The 19,845-nt window shown below is 41.2% G+C and overlaps 1 protein-coding gene across 1 annotated transcript in view; it reads right to left on the bottom strand.

Moving 5' to 3' along the window:
* MYZAP (myocardial zonula adherens protein) overlaps window positions 1–19,845 on the bottom strand; it is a 72,540-nt gene that overhangs the window by 11,888 nt on the left and 40,807 nt on the right. Inside the window, exon 10 of the mRNA XM_005866999.2 lies at window positions 9,496–9,579. Coding sequence (XP_005867061.1) covers window positions 9,496–9,579 — 84 coding nt within the window. The remainder of the gene's footprint in view (window positions 1–9,495; window positions 9,580–19,845) is intronic.

The raw sequence follows: 19,845 nt of genomic DNA on the forward strand, positions 1-19,845 counted from the left end.
CGTTCTCCCCTGTTCTCTCATATGTAAGTAGATTATATTATACATACTTTTGTACTTCGTTATTTTCATTTATATAAGCATTTCCTGTTATAAACATTTTAATGGTTGCATTATATTTTCTCTTAATCTCTTTAAAATACATATGATTTTTAAAGCAAAAATTACAACAATATATTGTGGGTTTATAATGTATATAGATTCAATACATATAATAATTGTAACAGCAGGGGGAGGGGTAAATGGTCCTATATCATTGCAAAATTTCTACATTTCACAGGAAGTGGTACAATATTACCTCTAAGTGGACTGGGAACACTTAATTATGTATATTTTAATACCTAGAGCAATCACTATTAGAGAAAAGACACACAGCAACATTCCAGTTGATAAATTGAAATGGAATTCTAAAAACTACTGAAATCATTGAAAGGAAATGGGAAGCAAAACAAACAGAAACAAAGGGAATAAAAAACAAATAATAAAATGGTAGACCTAAATCCAACAATATCAGAATAATTAAATATCAATGGACTATATACTCCAATGAAAAGTCAGAGACTATTAGAATGTATAAAAAAGCAAGACCCAACTTCATATTGTCTATAAGAGATGCACTTTAAATATAGAGGTACAATTCAGTTGAAAATAAGTGGATGAAAAATATATACCATGCAAACGCTAAACATGAGAGGGCAGGACTGGCTATATTGATAGCAGATAAAATAGACTTCAAGACAAAGAATATGAACAAAGGTAGTGACCAACATTTCATAATAATGAATAGGTTAATTCATCACCAAGACATAACAATAAAAAATGTGTATGTACCTATTGACAGAGCTTCAAAATACATGCCGTCAAAAATAACAGATTAAAGGAAGAAATGGATGGCCTAAAACCATGGCTACACATTTCAGAACCCCTTTCAGCAACTGATAGGACAATTATGTCAAAAAACCAGGAAAATATAAATAATCTAAGCAATATTATTAACCACCTAAATCTAATTGATATTTATAGAACACACACAAAAACAGCAGGATACACTCTTTTCACAATATTTAACCGAGAGAAACCATCTGTTGGGTCATAAAACAAGTCTCAATAAATTTAAAAGAATTAAAACCATACAAAGCATGTTCTCTGACCATAATGATTAAATTAGAAACCAAAAACTATAAGATATCTAAAAACAAACAAACAACAACAACAAAAAAAAACCCAACCACACACCCCTCAACTATTTGGAAGTTAAATAACACACTTCTAAATAATGCATAAGTCACAGAAGACTCTCAAAGAAAATTAGAACATATTTTGAACTGGATGATAATGAAAATACATCATATCGAAGCTTGTGGGATGGTAGCTGAGCAGAGCTTAGAGAGACATTTATAGCTTTAAAGGCTTATATTAAAAGAGAGGTCTATAACCAATGACCTAAGGTCCACCTCAAGAAGCTAGAAAATGAAGAGCAAAGTAATACCAAAATAATTAGAAGGGAGGGAATAATGAATATCAGAGCAAAACTCAATAAAATAGAAAACAGACAATAAAGGAAATCAATAAAACTAAAAGTCATTTTAATTAAAAAAAAAAATCAACAAAGTTGGTAACCCAATAGCTAGAATGATCAAAGAAGAGGAGGGCAGGGAAGGAGGGTGGCACAGATTATCAGTATCAAGAATTAAAGAGATACTGAAAGGAAACAGGTGGGTATCTAGGTGGTGGAAAATCACCAATCCTTACACTCCATACAAAACACTAAAATGAATTCCAAAAGGATCACAGGTCTAAATTAAAAAGCAAAAACTATGACATTTTTAGAGGAAGTCATAGGAGAAAATTTCTGCAACCTTGTAGTAGACAAAGATTTCATAGGAGGCAAAAAGCATAAGCTATAAAAGAAAAAAAAAAGATAAATTGAACCTAAACAAAAACACCTTCAAAATATATCCAGAAAGTGACAAAGCAAATGGAATGAGAAAAAATGTTCACAATACATTTATCTGATAAAGAGCTGGTATCCAGAGTATACAAAGTACACCTAACACAATAATAAAGAAAACTAAAGACTCAATAAAATAATGGGCAAAAGGTTTGAACAGACACCTTAAATATAGATATATAAATGGCCAATACGCATTTTAAAAGATGCTCAACATCCCTAGTGACCACAAAATGCAAATAAAAATCACAGAGATACCAAAAAAGAAAAAAAAAGATAAATTGAACTTTATAAAAAATAAAAACCTAAACAAAAATACCTTCAAAATATATCCAGAAAGTGACAAAGCAAATGGAATGAGAAAAAATGTTCACAATACATTTATCTGATAAAGAGCTGGTATCCAGAGTATACAAAGTACACCTAACACAATAATAAAGAAAACTAAAGACTCAATAAAATAATGGGCAAAAGGTTTGAACAGACACCTTAAATATAGATATATAAATGGCCAATACGCATTTTAAAAGATGCTCAACATCCCTAGTGACCACAAAATGCAAATAAAAATCACAGAGATACCACCACATAACCTCTAAAATGGCTAAATTAAAAAGACTGACAATACTCAGTCAGACTGAGGATGTGCAGAAACTGGAGCCCTCCAACTGCTGGTGGGAATAGAAAATATTACAACCCCTTTACCAACCTGTTTGACAGTTTCTTTAAAAGTTAAACCTACATCTACAATGCAGTTATTTGACCTAGGAATTTACACAGGAGGAAAAAACATGTCCACATAATGATTTGTACAGTAATGTTCATAGCAGCTTTCTTCAAAATAGCCCCAACTGGAAACAATGCAAATGTTTATCAACAAGTGAATGGATAAATACATTGTGCTATATTCATACCATGGACTGCCACCCTGCAATACATCTGAAATCATTATGCTGAGTGAAAGAAGCCAGACACAAAAGAGTACATGCCATATGATTCCACTTATATAAAATGCAAACAGGTCAGAGTGACAAAAGTGTCCCCTCCTTGGGGGAAAAAAAAAGTGATTGCCTAGCAAGAAAGACTGACAAGGGAAACAGAGTAGCTGGCTGGGGAGTGATGGGAATGTTCTCTTTCTTGATGTGGTGGTGGTTTCACAGGTATACATGACTGTCAAAACCCATCGCATTATACACTTCATTTTTGTAGTAAAGCATAATGACATATAACATATTAGTTCCAGATATACAGCATAATGATTTGATCTTTGTGTATATTGCTAAATGATCCCCACAGTAAGTCTAGTTAACATCCATCATTATGCACTTTCAATAGATGCAGTTTATTTACATAAATTAATATATAATAAGGTTGACGAGGGAAAAAGAAAAGATGGTGAGAGCCTGAACCTGGGTAGTACAAAGGAAGCTGTAAAGGGAGGGGCAGATTTAAGAACTACTTAAAAATAAAATGGACAGGACCCAACACAGGAAAACACAGGCTGCCTGCTGCTCCCAGTCTTGCAGAATTCGACTAAACTGGACCGACAAGAGCAGCTCAGACTGCCGCCTGGCCTGTGCGCTTAAGAGGTGGTTGCTTCTATCCAGGATCAAGTTCCAGGGTTTCCTGCTTTCAAATACCACCACCTTGCGTTTAGATGTGAAATGCATACCATCCAGCGGCTCTGGAGGCTGGGTGTCTTCCAGGAAGAAAGGGCCTGGTATGGCACCTTTTGACAGTCTTTTGGAAGTTATGTGACAAATGTGGGGCAGCCACCACCTCCCCTGACTCCCTCAGGCCAGAGAAACAAGCAGCAAGGCTGTAGCACACACACTAAACAAGAATGTGTGTCCAATAAAGGGCGTGCATGGAGCCCTGCTGCCTGGGGCTGCTGCCCACTGGTACACGGGGAAATTAATGAGTCCCAGGAATGCACAACAGACACGTGGAGAGGTTTATGGGTAGTACAAGGGAAGTTGTAAAGGGAGGGGCATATTTAAGAACTACTTAAAAGTAAAATGGACAGGACCCGACACAGGAAAACACAGACTGTCTGCTGCTCCCAGTCAGAATGCCACTAAACTGGACCGACAAGAGCAGCTCAGACTGCCGCCTGGCTTGTGCGCTTAAGAGGTTGCTTTTAGGATCCAGGATCAAGTTCCAGGGTTTTCCTGCTTTCAAATACCACCACCTTGCGTTTAGATGTGAAATGCATACCATCCGGCGGCTCTGGAGGCTGGGTGTCTTCCAGGAAGGAAGGCACTGGTATGGCACCTTTTGACAGTCTTTTGGAAATTATGTGACAAATGCGGGGCAGCCACCACCTCCCCCGACTCCCTCAGGCCCGGGAAACAAGCAGCGAGGCTGTAGCACACACACTAAACAAGAACGTGTGCCCAATAAAGGGCGTGCATGGAGCCCTGCTGCCTGGGGCTGCTGCCCACTGGTACACGGGGAAATTAATGAGTCCCAGGAATGCACAACAGACACGTGGAGAGGTTTATGGACCACACAGTACACATTAAATGCAGGATGGACCAAACCAAGACATTCGAATCCTTCCCTCTGACTTTTCAATGTAGCTGTACATGTAGGATTTCCAGCAGAAAAAAATATATAAAATGGGATTTATGTAGAATTTCAGAAAGCTTACCAACCTAATGAAGATGTATGCTTGGAATTTTATTTTGAGAATATCTTCTATATCAAAAACAGGAAATGGGATATTTCTTCTTCAAGAGGTAAGCAAATAAACATTTGTTTGGAAAAAGAATGGGCATATTTTTGTATCAGGAAGATTTGAATCAGTTGATGAAAATGCAGTCTAGTGGGGCTTGGCTAGACAAATTTTGGGGGATCTGGTTGGGGTGGGAATTGCATAAGCATCAGTAAGTACAAATGATGAATTCAGGGACCAAAATTATCCATATTTCTCTATTTAAGAGAAGAAGGGGGAAGAAGACAGGAAGAGGAGGAGGAAGAAATATATATCAATGACACCTAGACAACAGAAGAAATAATAAACACATACACTTTTCTAATCACTTAGTATTAACTAATTTAATCTCTGTAACAACTCTGTGGAGAGGATGCCATACCAACAGAGGACTTCCATGTATAGATGAGCAAACCAAGGCACAGAGCAAAGTTAAGTAATGTGCTCAAGATCACATAAGTAGTAAGTGGCAGAGTTGAGATTTGAACTTAGGCAGTCTGGCTCCAGCGTCTGCAATTAGGCCCTTAAAAGAAAGTAGCTACTTTATTAATAAGACAGAATATAGGAACTTATCAAATTTGTTTACCAAAACTTTTCAAAGAGATCTGAAACACCACCACCAGAAAAATTATGGTTTAAGGCATGGGGTGAAAAGTCACAGTATAAAAATTACTGGTATTAGACTAGATCAGTGGTTGGCAAACTGCTGCTCGTGAGCCACATGCGGTTCTTTGGCCCCTTGAGTGTGGCTCTTCCTAAGCCTTAGGAGTACCCTAATTAAGTTAATAACAATGTACCTACCTATAGAGGTTACGTATATAAAATGTGGCTCTCAAAAGAAATTTCAATAGTTGTACTGTTGATATTTGGCTCTGTTGACTAATGAATTTGCCGACCACTGGACTAGATCAACATAAAAGATATTCTTAGTGCCCAACAGAACCCTGTATTGTAGAGCAATGTAATTAGATAAATTTGGAGAATATTGGTGTGACCTCATGATCTTAAAAAAATATCCATTTTCCCTAATCCTGTTACTAAAAAAATTGCCAGGTAGTTATTCTTCAATGTAGTTCTCCACTGAAATGAAGCAGAGCTGCTTGGAGACACGCCAGTGTCCCATCCTGGGACAGGACAGAAACGAGGATGGGTCTGGAACACTGTGGTGTTGCTGTGCAGCAAGAATGACTCCATAGTCAGGAACCCTGCACCTGGGCAAAGTAGTTAAGGTAGGAGAACTCTCCCCAGCTGAGTGGCGGCAATTTGAGCAACAAAACAAGGAGGAGGAGGAAATAATTACTATGGAAACAAGAAGAGTCTGAGAAATGTCCTGTGTTCATAATGTAACTCAAAAGGAAAGTTAATATAAAATGTACAAAAATATAGTTTTTTAAAAAAAGGAAGGGTGAATATAAGATGTGACAATTTGCATGGATTTTAAGAACTAAGTTAAGGTGGTATAGTTTCTTTTACAGAGTATCCTATATAATAAAAGGCTGATATGCAAATAGACTGAATGGTGGAACAACCGAACAACCCATCTCTATGACGTACACTGACCACCAAGGGGCGTGTGCGGAACATAGCGGGCGTCGGCCAAGGCGGGATGGTGCAGCAGGTGAGCGGGGGTGCCAGACCAAGGCGGGGCGCCAGTTGCTGGCGCCCGGTTCCAGTCCTGATCACTTGGCACCATCAGTGGCTGCCGGCCCCGATCACCCCTGAGGGCTTCTCTACTTCCCCGAGCTCTTGAGGGGTGATCGGGGCAGCAGTCACCGCTCGCACCCACTGATGGCGCTGGTCCCACTTGCACCTGCTGCTGGTGCCGGCCCCAATCACTCCGCACCATCAGAGGGTGCAAATGGGGCCGGCGCCATCTGTGCATGGGAGCAGCAGCAGCGGGAGTAGGGCTGCCAGCAGACAGGGGAACGGGGCCACAACGGGAGGGGCTGGGCGGGGGTGCAGAGGATGGGCCGAGACCCGCCCCTGTGCGCACCGCAGCCTTGCGGCCCACAATTCCTTTCAAGGTACACGAATTCGTGCACTGGGCCCCTAGCTCATTATATGTGTGCTTATAAAATTTCTGTGTTAAGTAGGAAAGAATAACAAAAGGAATTAATTGTAAGTCAGGTCGTCCCAGCACATCAGGGCCCATGGAAAGACTGGTTGGCCTTGGTAGTCATACAGCCAGGTAGAAAGGGGCAGCAATTCCATGGCATTAGTGGTCACACACAATGAGCAAGGAAGCAACAGTCAGCAGTGTGTCTGCAACACCCTGAGCTAGTCACACAGCCGAGAGAGGAAAACCAAGCACTCAGACTCACTCTCTCATGTCCCAGGAGATGAAACCTCTACATGGTCCAACTACATATGGTGGAATAGTAATAAGGAACATATTCATTTCCCATAATGCTAATGACCTGTCAATGCATCACCATGACAACGGGTCCTGAGTGTGAATCACCCTGAAACCACCTACTCCTGTGACCTAAGAATCACCCACATCCTCTCTCCTTAGCTATTCAGAAAAGGATTCTCTCTCCTTTGGATCTGAGAGATAGCCCGGCCAGGGGAGGAGGAGGGGGAGGCTGCTGGGCACTGTCTCTCCTGCCAGCATTTCCCTCTTCTCTCCTGTAACCACCCTCTCTCTAGACCATGAGCTTCCACTGCGACACTCACTCCCTGACTCTCGCTGGGCACGTGTGATCCCCTCACGGGAGCTGATTTCAGAGGGCAGTCTTCACAACAGGAATGCCCGTTCACAGGGCTGGAGCTGGACCCAGTGACTGCGGAGGAGGAGGCAGGAATGGCACGGGGCAAGTATCTATTGACACAGCTGTCAGGACACTGAGATTCCTGGGCCTTGAATCTGCTACCAGGGCCCCAGGGACACGAAGGGACTGCTGGTTGTGACTTTTGTAGGCAGTCCCTCCAAAACGGAGTAAATGAAGACCCAGCTCACCACCCCGACAAACATACTGGTTAAGAGCTCAGGCTTTGAACCCAGGCTTACCCATCTCTTCCGCCACATTGGGCATGTTCCTTAATGCACCTAAACCTCAATTTCCCCTTCTATAAAATGGGGGAAAATATAATCTAACTCTCTGGGCATCCTCTCAATAAAGAAGAACAACACTAACAAGTTACAGGTTAACAAGTGCTCAGTACCTGCCAGGCACTCTCTATGCATCTCGCTGCACAGTCACACACACACACACACACACGCCCGCCCACACACACACACACACACACACACACACACGTTAACAAGGATTGCCTCAAGGGGTGAGAATGAAGGGAGAGGAAGGCACAATGAATTTACTGACACACACACACACGCACGCACACACACACACATGCACGCACGCACGCACGCACGAATGTAGATGCAGTTAACATTCCCACTTTATAAGAAACTTTCCCCAGCATCACCCAGCTAATAGGAAGCAGAAGTCTGATCCCACTCAACGTCAATGTTATACAAAGGATATAGAAAGTAATTAACAGTGCCCAGTGAGTACGAGGTGCTTAATAAATGCCTCTTCTTTCCTGGCCCCTTACTTCATCCTCCCCTGGGCTGTCCCGGGGGAAGGACTATAATGAAGAGTCAGACAAGGCGAGATTCATGGAGGTTCAGAAGGAAGAGGCTCAATGCCAAGCTCTTAATACATACTCTTCAGAGCAAACAAATTTTGGCTTCTCCTCCAGTTAATACCTAAGCCCTCAATTTTTTTTTTCCAACTCTATAATTTCCTTCTCTGGAACCTATACAAAATCCCAAAATGACTTTCAAAAAGCCAGAAAGTCAGCAATACTAAATAGCTTTAAAGTTGCAGGTGAAATGAAGTCACCGCTAAAACGTGGTGACTTGGTTTCCTAGAACACTGGATTGAGAGCCCATCTCTCCACCCAGCTCTGGCGTTACTGAGCTGGATGATCCTGAGCAAAGCACCTGCCTTCCCTGTTTCTCCTCTTTAAAAATTGGTTAAGCTCTAGCTGATTTGGCTCAGTGGATAGAGCATCAGCCTGCGGACTGAAGGGCCCCGGGTTCGATTCCGGTCAAGGGCACATGCCTGGGTTGTGGGCTTAATCCCCAATAGGGGGTGTGCAGGAGGCAGCCAATCAATGATTCTCTCTCATCATTGATGTTTCTCTCTCTCTCTCCCTATCCCTTCCTCTCTGAAATCAATAAAAAGATGTTTTAAAAAAAATAAACGTTGGTTAATGCAAAGATAACAATCCTGCTCTTGCCTTGCTTAGAGCTGCTGAGAGAATTGTGTGAGGAATGTATGCGAAAATACTTCGCAAATTATGAAGCACTATACAAGCGTGGGCAGTGATCAGTATTATTCAAAAGCTTATCAGGTTTGCTAAGGAAATTCTTGAACAAGAAAAATTAGAGCCGCGTGTTTTTTTTTTTAAAAAATAAAAGTTGGTTAATATAAAGATAACAATCCTGCTCTTGCCTTGCTTAGAGCTGCTGAGAGAATTGTGTGAGGAATGTATGCGAAAATACTTCGCAAATTATGAAGCACTATACAAGCGTGGGCAGTGATCAGTATTATTCAAAAGCTTATCAGGTTTGCTAAGGAAATTCTTGAACAAGAAAAATTAGAGCCGAAATCAGAGGTGAGCGGCAGGCGGGGCTGAGGAGAGCCAGGTGGCAAAGAAAAACTAGCTGTCAGAGCTCATGTTCAGCGCTGGCAGTTAACCTTCAATCCGTTTTATAAGGCCAGGAAGTAGCCATATTTTTAATTAAGTGTCGACGGTAGGCTCAGCAACATAAAATGTAATGGCAGGGAAGACACACCAGCTTAAAGAAACAGCGTCTTACCTCTCCTTCTAAGAAAGATATCTTTTCTAAAAGCTGCAATATTAAGAGCTGCTTCTGTTGCACCTTTTTCTTTAATGATTCAATCTGGAAAGAAAACAAATTGAAGATTGTTAGTCAAAATTACAGAACTGTACAGGTTAATCCACTGGAAGAGATGCCTTTGGTTTTCATTTAAACAAGGCCTATCCATTGGTTCTGTGTGTTCAATGGAACTGTATGAACATGAGAAGCTCCGTGAAAAGGGAATTCCGTCCCCAGGTAAGCCTGGGACATCAGACATGATTTTGGAGTCGCATGTCATTAGGTGTGTGTAACCTAACCTAGTCACACTGATTTTGCCGTGTTACCCTTATTACCATCCCACAGAACATGCTTTGGGAAATGCAAATACGACTCTACATAAAATAATTCTTCAGTTTAAATATATGAGGTTCCCAGCATGTCAAACATGCAGCTCTGTTATTCCTATTAGTGCTTCATATTCGCTCAACCAGGTGTCAAAAATTTTGGTCTGGGGAAAGGGCAACTGTCACTCAAACTGCTAAGGAAGCTCAGAGGACTGGGGACTCCTGTGGCCTGGGGTGAGCGGGGAAGGCTCCCTAAAGAGACGGGCTTGAGCTGGGCTTTCACCTTTGCTTTTTGATACATATATTCTCTCTTGGACTCCTCTTTGCTCTTCTTTCACATATCATGTCTCCATAGACAAACCACAGATGCCTAAAGCATGAACCAGGGTACTGCGTACCCGGTCGTGACTCAGAAACTAGTGAGAATAGCGTGCAGGATCATTAAGTTCATTATGATTTTGAAGAATGCACTAATTTTCAAACAATCTTGTATATTAAATTTGAACATTTGCAAAATTGTTTTTAAAGTCCCTCTCAATGCAAAATGACACAATTCCTATAAAAAGTACAAAAATATAATTGCATCTACCCTTTGACTCAACAATTCTATTTCTTTCTTTTTTTTGTTAATCCTCACTGAGGATATTTTTTTCATTGCTTTTTAGAGAAAGTGGGAGGGAAGGAAGGAGGGGAAGGGAGGGAGGGAGGGAGGGAGGGAGAGAGAGAGAGAGAGAGAGAGAGAGAGAGACATCGATGTGAGAGAAACACATGGATTGGCTGCCTCCCACACACACCCAAACAGGGGCCTGGGATCAAACTTGCAACCCAGGTATGTGCCCTTGACCAGAATTGAACCTGTGACCCTTCCGTGTGTGGTCCAACACTCTAACCACGGAACACACCAGCCAGGGCAGCAATTCCATTTCTAAAAATAGATTTTGAAGACATATTGGCCAAAATATGAAATGACTTAAACAGGATTTTGTTTTTTTAGAAAACAAAACTCTATCAATAAGTGGCTGGTTAAATAAACCATGGTGCATCTTAGCACTGGATGTCTATCTAACCTTCAAGAACAATGAAGATCTCTGAAACACTGATCTGGTGTATTATAAGGAATACATGGTCCGCGAGCATTGGTGTAAAATAGGTGAGGATATATGAATGCATACATATTTGCAAAAAGACATACTGCAAAGATAAAAACAAATCTGAATTATTAAAAAATAGTTGCCGTAGGGAAGGGGAGAAAATTAGATAGAGGACACAGAACAAAGACTTTTCTGATAAAACTATATTACATAGGTTTAATTTTGAAAGCATATTTTACAGATTCAAAAAATAAAACTAAACCAAAATGGACAAAATAAGTGAACCCTAAAACCTGAAAACAAACTGAAAATAAAGGAACTTAACTGTATATTAAATTGATGAAAATAATTAATTCAAGCATTTTAACAAGATAATTTGACTATATTTTTTAGTGAAATGTATTCTAAAGATAAACAGAATTGCAAAAAAAATCTCTCATTCACTAGGAAAATTGTTAGTAGTAATATCAGTATTGTTATTTTTAAATTAATATATTGTTAAACATCCTATATAATAAAGAGCTATATAATAAAGAGCTAATATGCTAGTTAGACTGAACAGCAGAATGATTGTCCGGACAACCTTCCAGACGAAGTCGGGGCTGTGAGGGCCAAGCCTCTTGCACAAATTTCGTGCATTGGGCTGCCAGTATTTTATATTTGGAATCAAGACTTTTAGTGTAAGAGAAAGAAATACAAGTATGAAATCAAAGAAGTAAAAAGGGTTTTATTAAATTTGAAATAAAAATATCAGTAGGAACACATAATCTTTTATTTTCTTTTGTTAAATATGCATTTCCTAACTTTTTCCATGGAGAAAACTTAGAAACAATAACAATAAACACATAATATATGCAGATTGTGGTCTTTAAATACCATTCTTCACCAAAAAGACACAGGACATCTTGAAGGAATGGCCCTCTTCACGGGGCAAAAATATATTAAATGAACCCAAACACCTTGTTATGCTTGAAAACTAGGACATGAAAGGTTTTCCCTGGGCCAAGGTTGGGACAATTTGAGCATCAAAAAGAATAATGAATGGAATTGAATGGAATATATATATATATATATTTTTTTTAAGAGAAAGATGCAAATTGACCGTACCTTCACGATGCCCACCAGCCAATCAGGAGTGAATATGCAAATTAACCCAACAAAGATGGGTTAATTTGTGTACACAGGCGCCAAGCAGCGTTCCGCACTGCCCCAGCCACTCCGGGCCTCTGGGCAGCATGGGAAGGTGGAAAGGCGGCTCCAGGCCAGAGTGAAGGTGGTGCCAGCAGCCAGGGGAAGGAAGGCCCATTCTTGCACGAAATCTTCGAGCATTGGGCCTCTAGTGTGTGTGTATGTGTGTGTGTGTGTGTGTGTGTGTGTGTGTGTGTATTATGATTCTTCAGAAACAAAACAGCAACTACTCATTGGACACCATTGGAAGTGAAAGGGCACACACCCTTATTTACAAACTTGGCAATTTAGAGGAAAGAATAAAGCATTTATCCTGCCTTTCTTATACAAACTGCATTTTGAGACGACTAAAAAGTCCTAGTCTATGAGGGGGAAAGTTGTACTTTTCAGAAGAATTCCAGTTAATAAATGGGTTAAAAATAATAAATTTAAAAAAAAAACACCAAAAAACAGAAAAAGAATAAATGAGAAAATCACCATTGTGCAATCCCCATGAAACAACTGACTCGAGCAACCACCATGAACAGATGAAAGTGTGAGGGGCAAAGCTGATGAGGAACTTTATAACTGCTTCAGGCTGTCACCATCTGAATCCATGATCAACCTTGGCATCATTAAAAGTGGGACAACCACACACTGCGTGTTCTAAAATGATGCAAAATGAATCACAGAGCACCACTGTGAACTATTCTTGCCTCCCCTCACACACAAGAAGTTGAAACTGAATCTAGGAGAGCTTCTAGAGCAAATAAGGAAAGAAAAAGACAAATCCAGAATGTGGGAACCTTTATAGGACAACCAACTCCATGTCCCTGGTGGGGGTGAAACTGGCGGGGGAGGGGGGTAGGGGTAAAAGGAGGGCAGCAGGCTATAGATTAAAACACTTTAGAAACATAACAACCAAATGTAACGGACCTTCTCTGTGTGCTGATTGGAACAAAGCATCAGTAAAAGACATTTTAAAGATATTTCAAAAAATATTATCACAAAAAAAATATTATCACAGATTGGTTTATTCAATGATACCCAGGAATTATCATTAATTTTGTTAAGTGTGACGATGGTATTATGATTATATAAGAAAAAGTCCACATGTTTTAGAGATGCATGGTGAAGTATATAAGAAACATATGCAGAATGTCTGGGATTTGCTTTAAAATAATTACATGAGGGGGGGGAGGAAAGAAGAGACAAATAAAGCAAATACAGCCACGTTTTACTATTTGTTGAATCTGGGTAGTGAGTCTAGAGAACTTCATTGATTATTCTCTGTCCTAAGTGCATTTGACATTTTCATTATAAAATATTTTAAATTCCACCCAGTGTCAAAAAATATAAACCTCCAACATGAAAGCAAACCTTACAAAATAGAATATACGAAACACACTTAAGAAAAATGTTCAATGTTGATCATAACTAAAGAACTTAACAATTTCAAACAGTAATGAGGTACCCTTGAATACCTATTAAATTTGCTCCAAACTACTGACTAAAGAAATCAGTGTTGGAAGGGGTGGGAGGGACAGCTACTCTCATGTGTTGCAGGTGGCATTGTAAATTAGAATGACCCTTTGGGCAATTTAGCAATAAATATTAAGAGCCATAAAGCTGTTTGTACCCTTTGACCCACTAATCCCACTCCTGGGAATTTATCCTAAGGATATAACTCAGATGTAGGAAAAAAAGTTATAAATACAAAGATGTTCTTGCTCCTATTACTTATAATAGAGAAAATGGAAATAACCTTAATGTCCAGCACTAACGGAGCGGGTAATAAATTACGGGATATCAACTGGACGGAATATATTACACCAACACGAAAAACAAATATATTGCAAAATGGGAACGTGTTTATCAAAAGCCCAGAGGGGGAGAAAAACAAAAGTTTGCAACGACGAAAGTAAAAGCTGGAAGAGAAGTTAGATAAACTAAATCAGTCTGGGGTTGGGGTAGGATTATGGGCAAAACAAAAAACTTATATTGTTTACATTTCCTTCAACATTTGTAGGAAAATTTTTCAAAAATCATCCTTATAATAGTGTTCCTTTTTCATTCCTTCCTCTAGAGTTTAAGGTTTTTAAAAGTTGGCTTTTCAAATCTTAAATGATAGGTAAAATAGGTTTGAACTAAAATGTTCTAAAATGAACTAAAATGTTCCAGGAAGGTCAGAGGTGATATGTCATCAAATAACATAAAATAACATAGAGAGTAACTTCACACACACACACACACACACACACACACACACACACACACGTTTCACTGTCTCTGAAGTAATCAGAGGGGTTTGTGAGTCAAGAGAAGCAAGAGGTGCGGTAAGGGCACCCTAATGAACAGCTCATGGGAGCATTTTCATTTAAAAAAGGAAATGAACACAAGGCAAGATGTTGTCTGCGGAGAGCTGAGGGGAGAATTCTGAGCGTTCTGAGGGGCAAGAGGGTTGGTTCTAAAGAGGCCCCTGGTTCTCGGGAGAAAGGACAGGCTGCAGGGAGGATTGGGGTGCTCAAGCTTGCATCTGGTACCGTATCTTCGGTGACCAGGGTCTGCTTGTTCAGATTAGGAAAGAAGGGCAGTAAGACTGGCAGGCAAGGCGCGGCTGGCCCCTTCTGCCCTACGGGTGCCAACTGTGAATCCCTGCTTAGTCTGCCCTGGAGCCTGCCCCTTGGAGCACATCCCAGGCCCTCTCCCAAGTGAGAAGGTAACGCTTCTAAAATAAGCTGACTTGCATGCTTCCGGGTCTGATAACATAACAACTGACTTCCAAATATGGCTCTTTAGCCACAACGGCTAAATCACACCTTTGTGTGGAAAACGGTGTTATTTTTGACTGCCCACTTCAAAGAGCTTTGAAATATTGTCTCACAAAGCACCTAGCATACCATAAACACTCAAAACATTAGCTACTACTACCGCATTACTGCAATTTCTCCCTCTTAGACTGTGAGCTCCTTGAGAGTAAAGACCTTGGTCACCTTTACATTCTCAGACAATGAATGAATCAATCAATGAATCCATCCACCCATCTCTGAACAATCCATCCTAGATTTCTGGGGAGGAACTTTCTGGAACAGACTCTTGGAGAACTTGATGAACCCAGGTGAGCATGTTCCCAAAAGAACCCCTCAAAATCAGGGGCCGCTCAAAATCCAGGGTGCTGTGCAGCTTGTAAGTGAAATCCATGTGGTACCTTTGCCCTCACTTTTTGACGTGCTTAAGCTTACAAATTTGACCTTCAACAGGTTTATGTGACCTCGTGGAGAAGCACCTAGGTCCACCTGTCACGAGGTGGCGGTAAATGACCCAGGTTACCAGGCTCTAATCAGGGCATCGGGAAATGAGAAATGAGAAGCACTCGCCTTCTAGACCTCACCTACTTTATCTATACCAGGAGGTAATCTTGTTGCAATAGTTACATTGAAATATACAGTTGTAGACCCCCTGATAGAACAAAGGAAAAAAACCCATCTTGTTAGAATCTGGAACCTTTTAACAGATGTTAATAGAATCTTTTCTAATTTTTGTCTTCATGAGCATGGTTTTTGGTAACTCAACCTGAATATATGTCTTGCTGTCTAATTGCTCATGCAGGATATTAGTTCTCTGAGACTATAGGCCAGTTTGATATTTAAGGAGGAGAGGAGGTCTTCAAATTTCTTAGGACTGATAATGGCTTTTCTTCACATTGGTCACAATTGCGTGGCCTGCATAGGCGATCTGAGTTAAGCAGCCCCTCTTATCCACAGCCACACCCTGGAACCACCTGGGCGGAGCTTTTACAGAAAAACCAACTTCTAGGCTCTACCCTCAGAGATGCTGAATATCACTCTCCTCCTTAAAAACCCACCCAAGCGTCTAATATTCAAACTTCCTAGCAGGGCATCAAGCCCTCTGCTGTGGTCTCACTTTATTATCTCCCCAGTTTCGTTTCTTGCCTGTCCTGTCTCACAATGAATCCTACAGAAAAGCCACTCCATCCTCTCAACACTCCATGGACACAGAATGGTCCTACCTCCATCCCTCTGCACGGCCTGGTGCCACACTCCCTCCCCTTCCCCACCAGGAAACCTCCCTCTGTCATGAAGAACTCAACAGTCACCTCTCACCTGTCTTCCCAAGTCCCTCAGGCTGGCCTTGTGTCCCCTCTTCTGTTCTCCCTCAGCCCTCCCAGCAAACCCTTCAGGACAATCACTGCCATTTACCATCCTTTACTCACATCTTGCCCTTGCACGAGACAGCAAACCCACCTGGCACAAATGTCCAGTGTATCAATTATCTTATAGGAAAGAGCAGTTCTCTGAGGAGACGAAATCACCCTTATCAATCCACACGTCTTTATAAACTGCTTTGGAAATAGATTGCTAGTGAAAGGATTCCTCCTGATTTGTTTCAAAAAGAGCTTATGTGTCAACCAGATCAAAATGAAATTGTACAAAAATTGAGTGAAGCCCTGTTATGTATGGATCCATACAACCTTGGAGGTTGCAAGGCTTCTCAGCTTCCTGGAGGTTTTTTCCATTAGTGACAGATGCGAAGGACACAGGTTGTTTTGTGTTAGGACGACAGAATGTGATACAGGCCTGTAATTAGAACTGTGAGAATGGCACCCAATTGTGCAAGACTCGTGAAACTTAACTCAATATTGAGGTGGGGGATGTGGACAGAAATGAAGAAATATAAGAAATAGCAGCAGCAAATAAGTATTAAATGCTAGATAGCACTTGATATGGTTTTTAAAGAAATTGTGCCTGGGATGCTTTCTCTTACCAGCTGGTGACTGATAACATGCACGTATGTGGAAAATGCCTTACATAAAACAGAAACACACTGAATGGAGTATGATACTAGGAGTTACGTTATTTTTTGTTGTTTGTTTGTTTACTAATAAGTTTATGATATTGTTTATTTTCTTTGAAATTCGTTTTATTTCGTTTTCATTCTAACTTTTAAAAAATATTTATTGAATTTATTGAGGTGATATTGGTTAATAAAATTATATAGGTTCCAGGTGCACAATTCTACATCGTATCATCTGTATATTGTATTGTGTATTCACCACCCCAAGTCCTCTCCTATCACCACTTACCCTCCCTTTACCCTCTTCTGCCGTTTTCATTCTAATTTTAGGAAAAGCCCACAGGTGCTTTTATTCTAAACCGGGGTATGAGGGCGGTGTGTGGTGGTAGGAAGTTCCCAGCCTCTATCAGCAACACTCCTGCCTTTTCTCTCCTCCCCCTGGACCCTCACTTAGACACACTTCCTGCTTTAAACCGCGCTGATAAAGAAACAAATCCTTTTCCCACTGCTAGACACATCAAAGAAGAAATGCCAACCGAAGCTTCTCATCAGAATGAGATCATCAGGGTTCTGAATTCTAGGTCAAAGTAAAGCAATAGGACACTTTATGGTGAGTCCCTGTAGACTTTTCACAGGACATTATAAGCTGTGAGATGACTTGAAAATTTCACAAGAAAATAACTCGAGGATCCCCATTATTGTTTCAAAACGCCTAGAGGTCCTGTGAACCAGGGAACTGACCAGGGCAGGGATGGGCCGGGACTGGCAGGAACCTTCCAGAGCTCACTCAGGCTTTAGCGCCTTCTCCCTCGGCTTCCTCTTCTCCTGACAGGGCCTCGTTTTCAACCCAAACCCCTTGTGATCTGGCAAAGGGTTGTCTCCATTTCCCTCAACAAAACAGGAAGCACGCAGGACCCTCCTCCACCCTCCATGAAAAAAGGGGATAACCCACATTTTACACTCTTTCTCCTGAAAAGGTATGTGTGTTTTTAAATTTTTCCTACAGTTCCTCTTAATTCTATTTTACAAGTCTTGTGACATTGTCATTTCACAGTAATGCGTTTTAAAGTGCATCCTCCTCCATAAAAACGACCGCAGTAAGAATTTTAAAAATAATAAAGTTACCCTCTTTCCCTGAGAAATAACAATAAAGCAGAGAGAAATACGGCACCACCGGAATCAGGCCTGCACTAATGCAGCCTGAAAGGACAGTTTTAAAAGGACAAGGAAAATGGTACATTATCTCATTTTGGGGGGAGTGAAGGAAATGAATTAAGGCCACAACAAAATGAAACTGAAAAATTGCTAAATGAAGCTCTGAGTGGGGAAAATGAAAAATCAATGAAGGGACGGAGGGAAAAAGGTACATTTTTCATCTTCATGAGCTTGATTGGGTTTGCAGAAATTCATTTTCAATTAATGTGTCTTGTGGCATTCAGCCAGGCTGGATATGAACAGGGCACATATTTTAATCAATTTTTTTCTATTAAGTTTGAAGTTATATATAATAATAGAACTATACCATTCAAAAGGATCAGTTGAAACTGGCTTCTGAGGTAAAATAATCTGATTTGGTTTGATTTCTATCTTATATTAACGATAACTCAACTTCTCTTGGAGAAGAGAGACCCGAGTCTCCTGGCGCCTGAACGTGACTGGGCTGTATACACATCCGGGAAGGATGAGTAAACTGTCCCTGCCACCTGCATGCATTCACAGGGAAGGAAGAAAGAGGGGTGCACTGGGTCCCGGGGCTCTTGCTGGGCTAGCTCATTATTCTCGGAAACAACCCGAAGAGCAGTCATCCCCAAAGAGGAGGAAACTGAGGTTCCTAGAGTTGCATCATCGCTCGTCCCTCAACAGTCACCTGTGATCACCTCTGGGGTGGACCCAGCGTCAGGTGCTGAGCGAGGAAGACTTGTCTCCACCTTCACAGAGAAAACATCCCAGGGAGGAAGGCAGGCAGCAAATGGAGAACGAAATGCAAAAGTGAGTGCAATAAAGCGAGCAGGCAGAGGGATGTTTGGTATCTCCCCGAATATGGAATGCACCTGCTGGCTACGGATGGGGAGAGGAAAAGGTTCAGACCACAGGGCTAACGACCCGCTCACCCCAGCTTGCTGGGACTTTCCAGGCTTTAGCACTGGAATTCTCACGTCTCAGGAACTTCTTGGCCGCAGGCCAATCAGCACAGTGGTCACCCTGGAGCTGGAAGCTGGCAGGCCTGAGATCCAAACCCACATCCTCTGAAGGCAGGGCTCTTTCATTCACACCACACTGATGTCCAGAGGTCCGCCTCCATCCTCTCTGGGTGACAACCTATCGCTGTGATGCTGCCCAGAAAGGAGGCAAAGCTGGGAAGAAATTCTGGGGCCCTAAGTCTTGAAGGCTGTTCTTTCTCTTCTGTGACTTTAGAGGAGGAAGGTGGGATGGAGAAGAGAGTGCTCTAAGCATCTCTGTCCCTGTGCTTTCCTCGGTAGATGCAGGATCAGGGGCAAAAGACCACACACTGACCAGGAATATCCCGGGGAAGAATCACTGGAGATAAATGCAATGAGATATGTATATGGAAGTACCCAGCTCCACACCTGGCACAAAGCTGGAGCTAAAAAATAAAAGTTCCTCAGAAAGCCAAGAGACATAGGAAAAAATGCTCAAAGTCACTAATCATCTGAGAGATGCAAATCAAAACGACAATGAGATATCACCTCACACCTGTCAGAATGGAGGGTGGGTGGGAAGAGATCAACCAGTGAACTTGTATGAATATATGCGTAACCCATGGACACAGACAATGGGGTGGTGAAGGCCTGGGGGAAGGGGGACAGGAGCAGGCTGGAAGAGATTAATGAGGGGAAAAGGAGGACCTATGTAATACTTTCAACAATAAAGATTTAAAAAATAAAATAAAAGTTCAAGGGCCCTGAATA

The sequence above is a fragment of the Myotis brandtii genome, unplaced genomic scaffold, assembly GCF_000412655.1.
Source record: "Myotis brandtii unplaced genomic scaffold, ASM41265v1 scaffold242, whole genome shotgun sequence".
NCBI classification, from domain to species: Eukaryota; Metazoa; Chordata; class Mammalia; order Chiroptera; family Vespertilionidae; genus Myotis; species Myotis brandtii.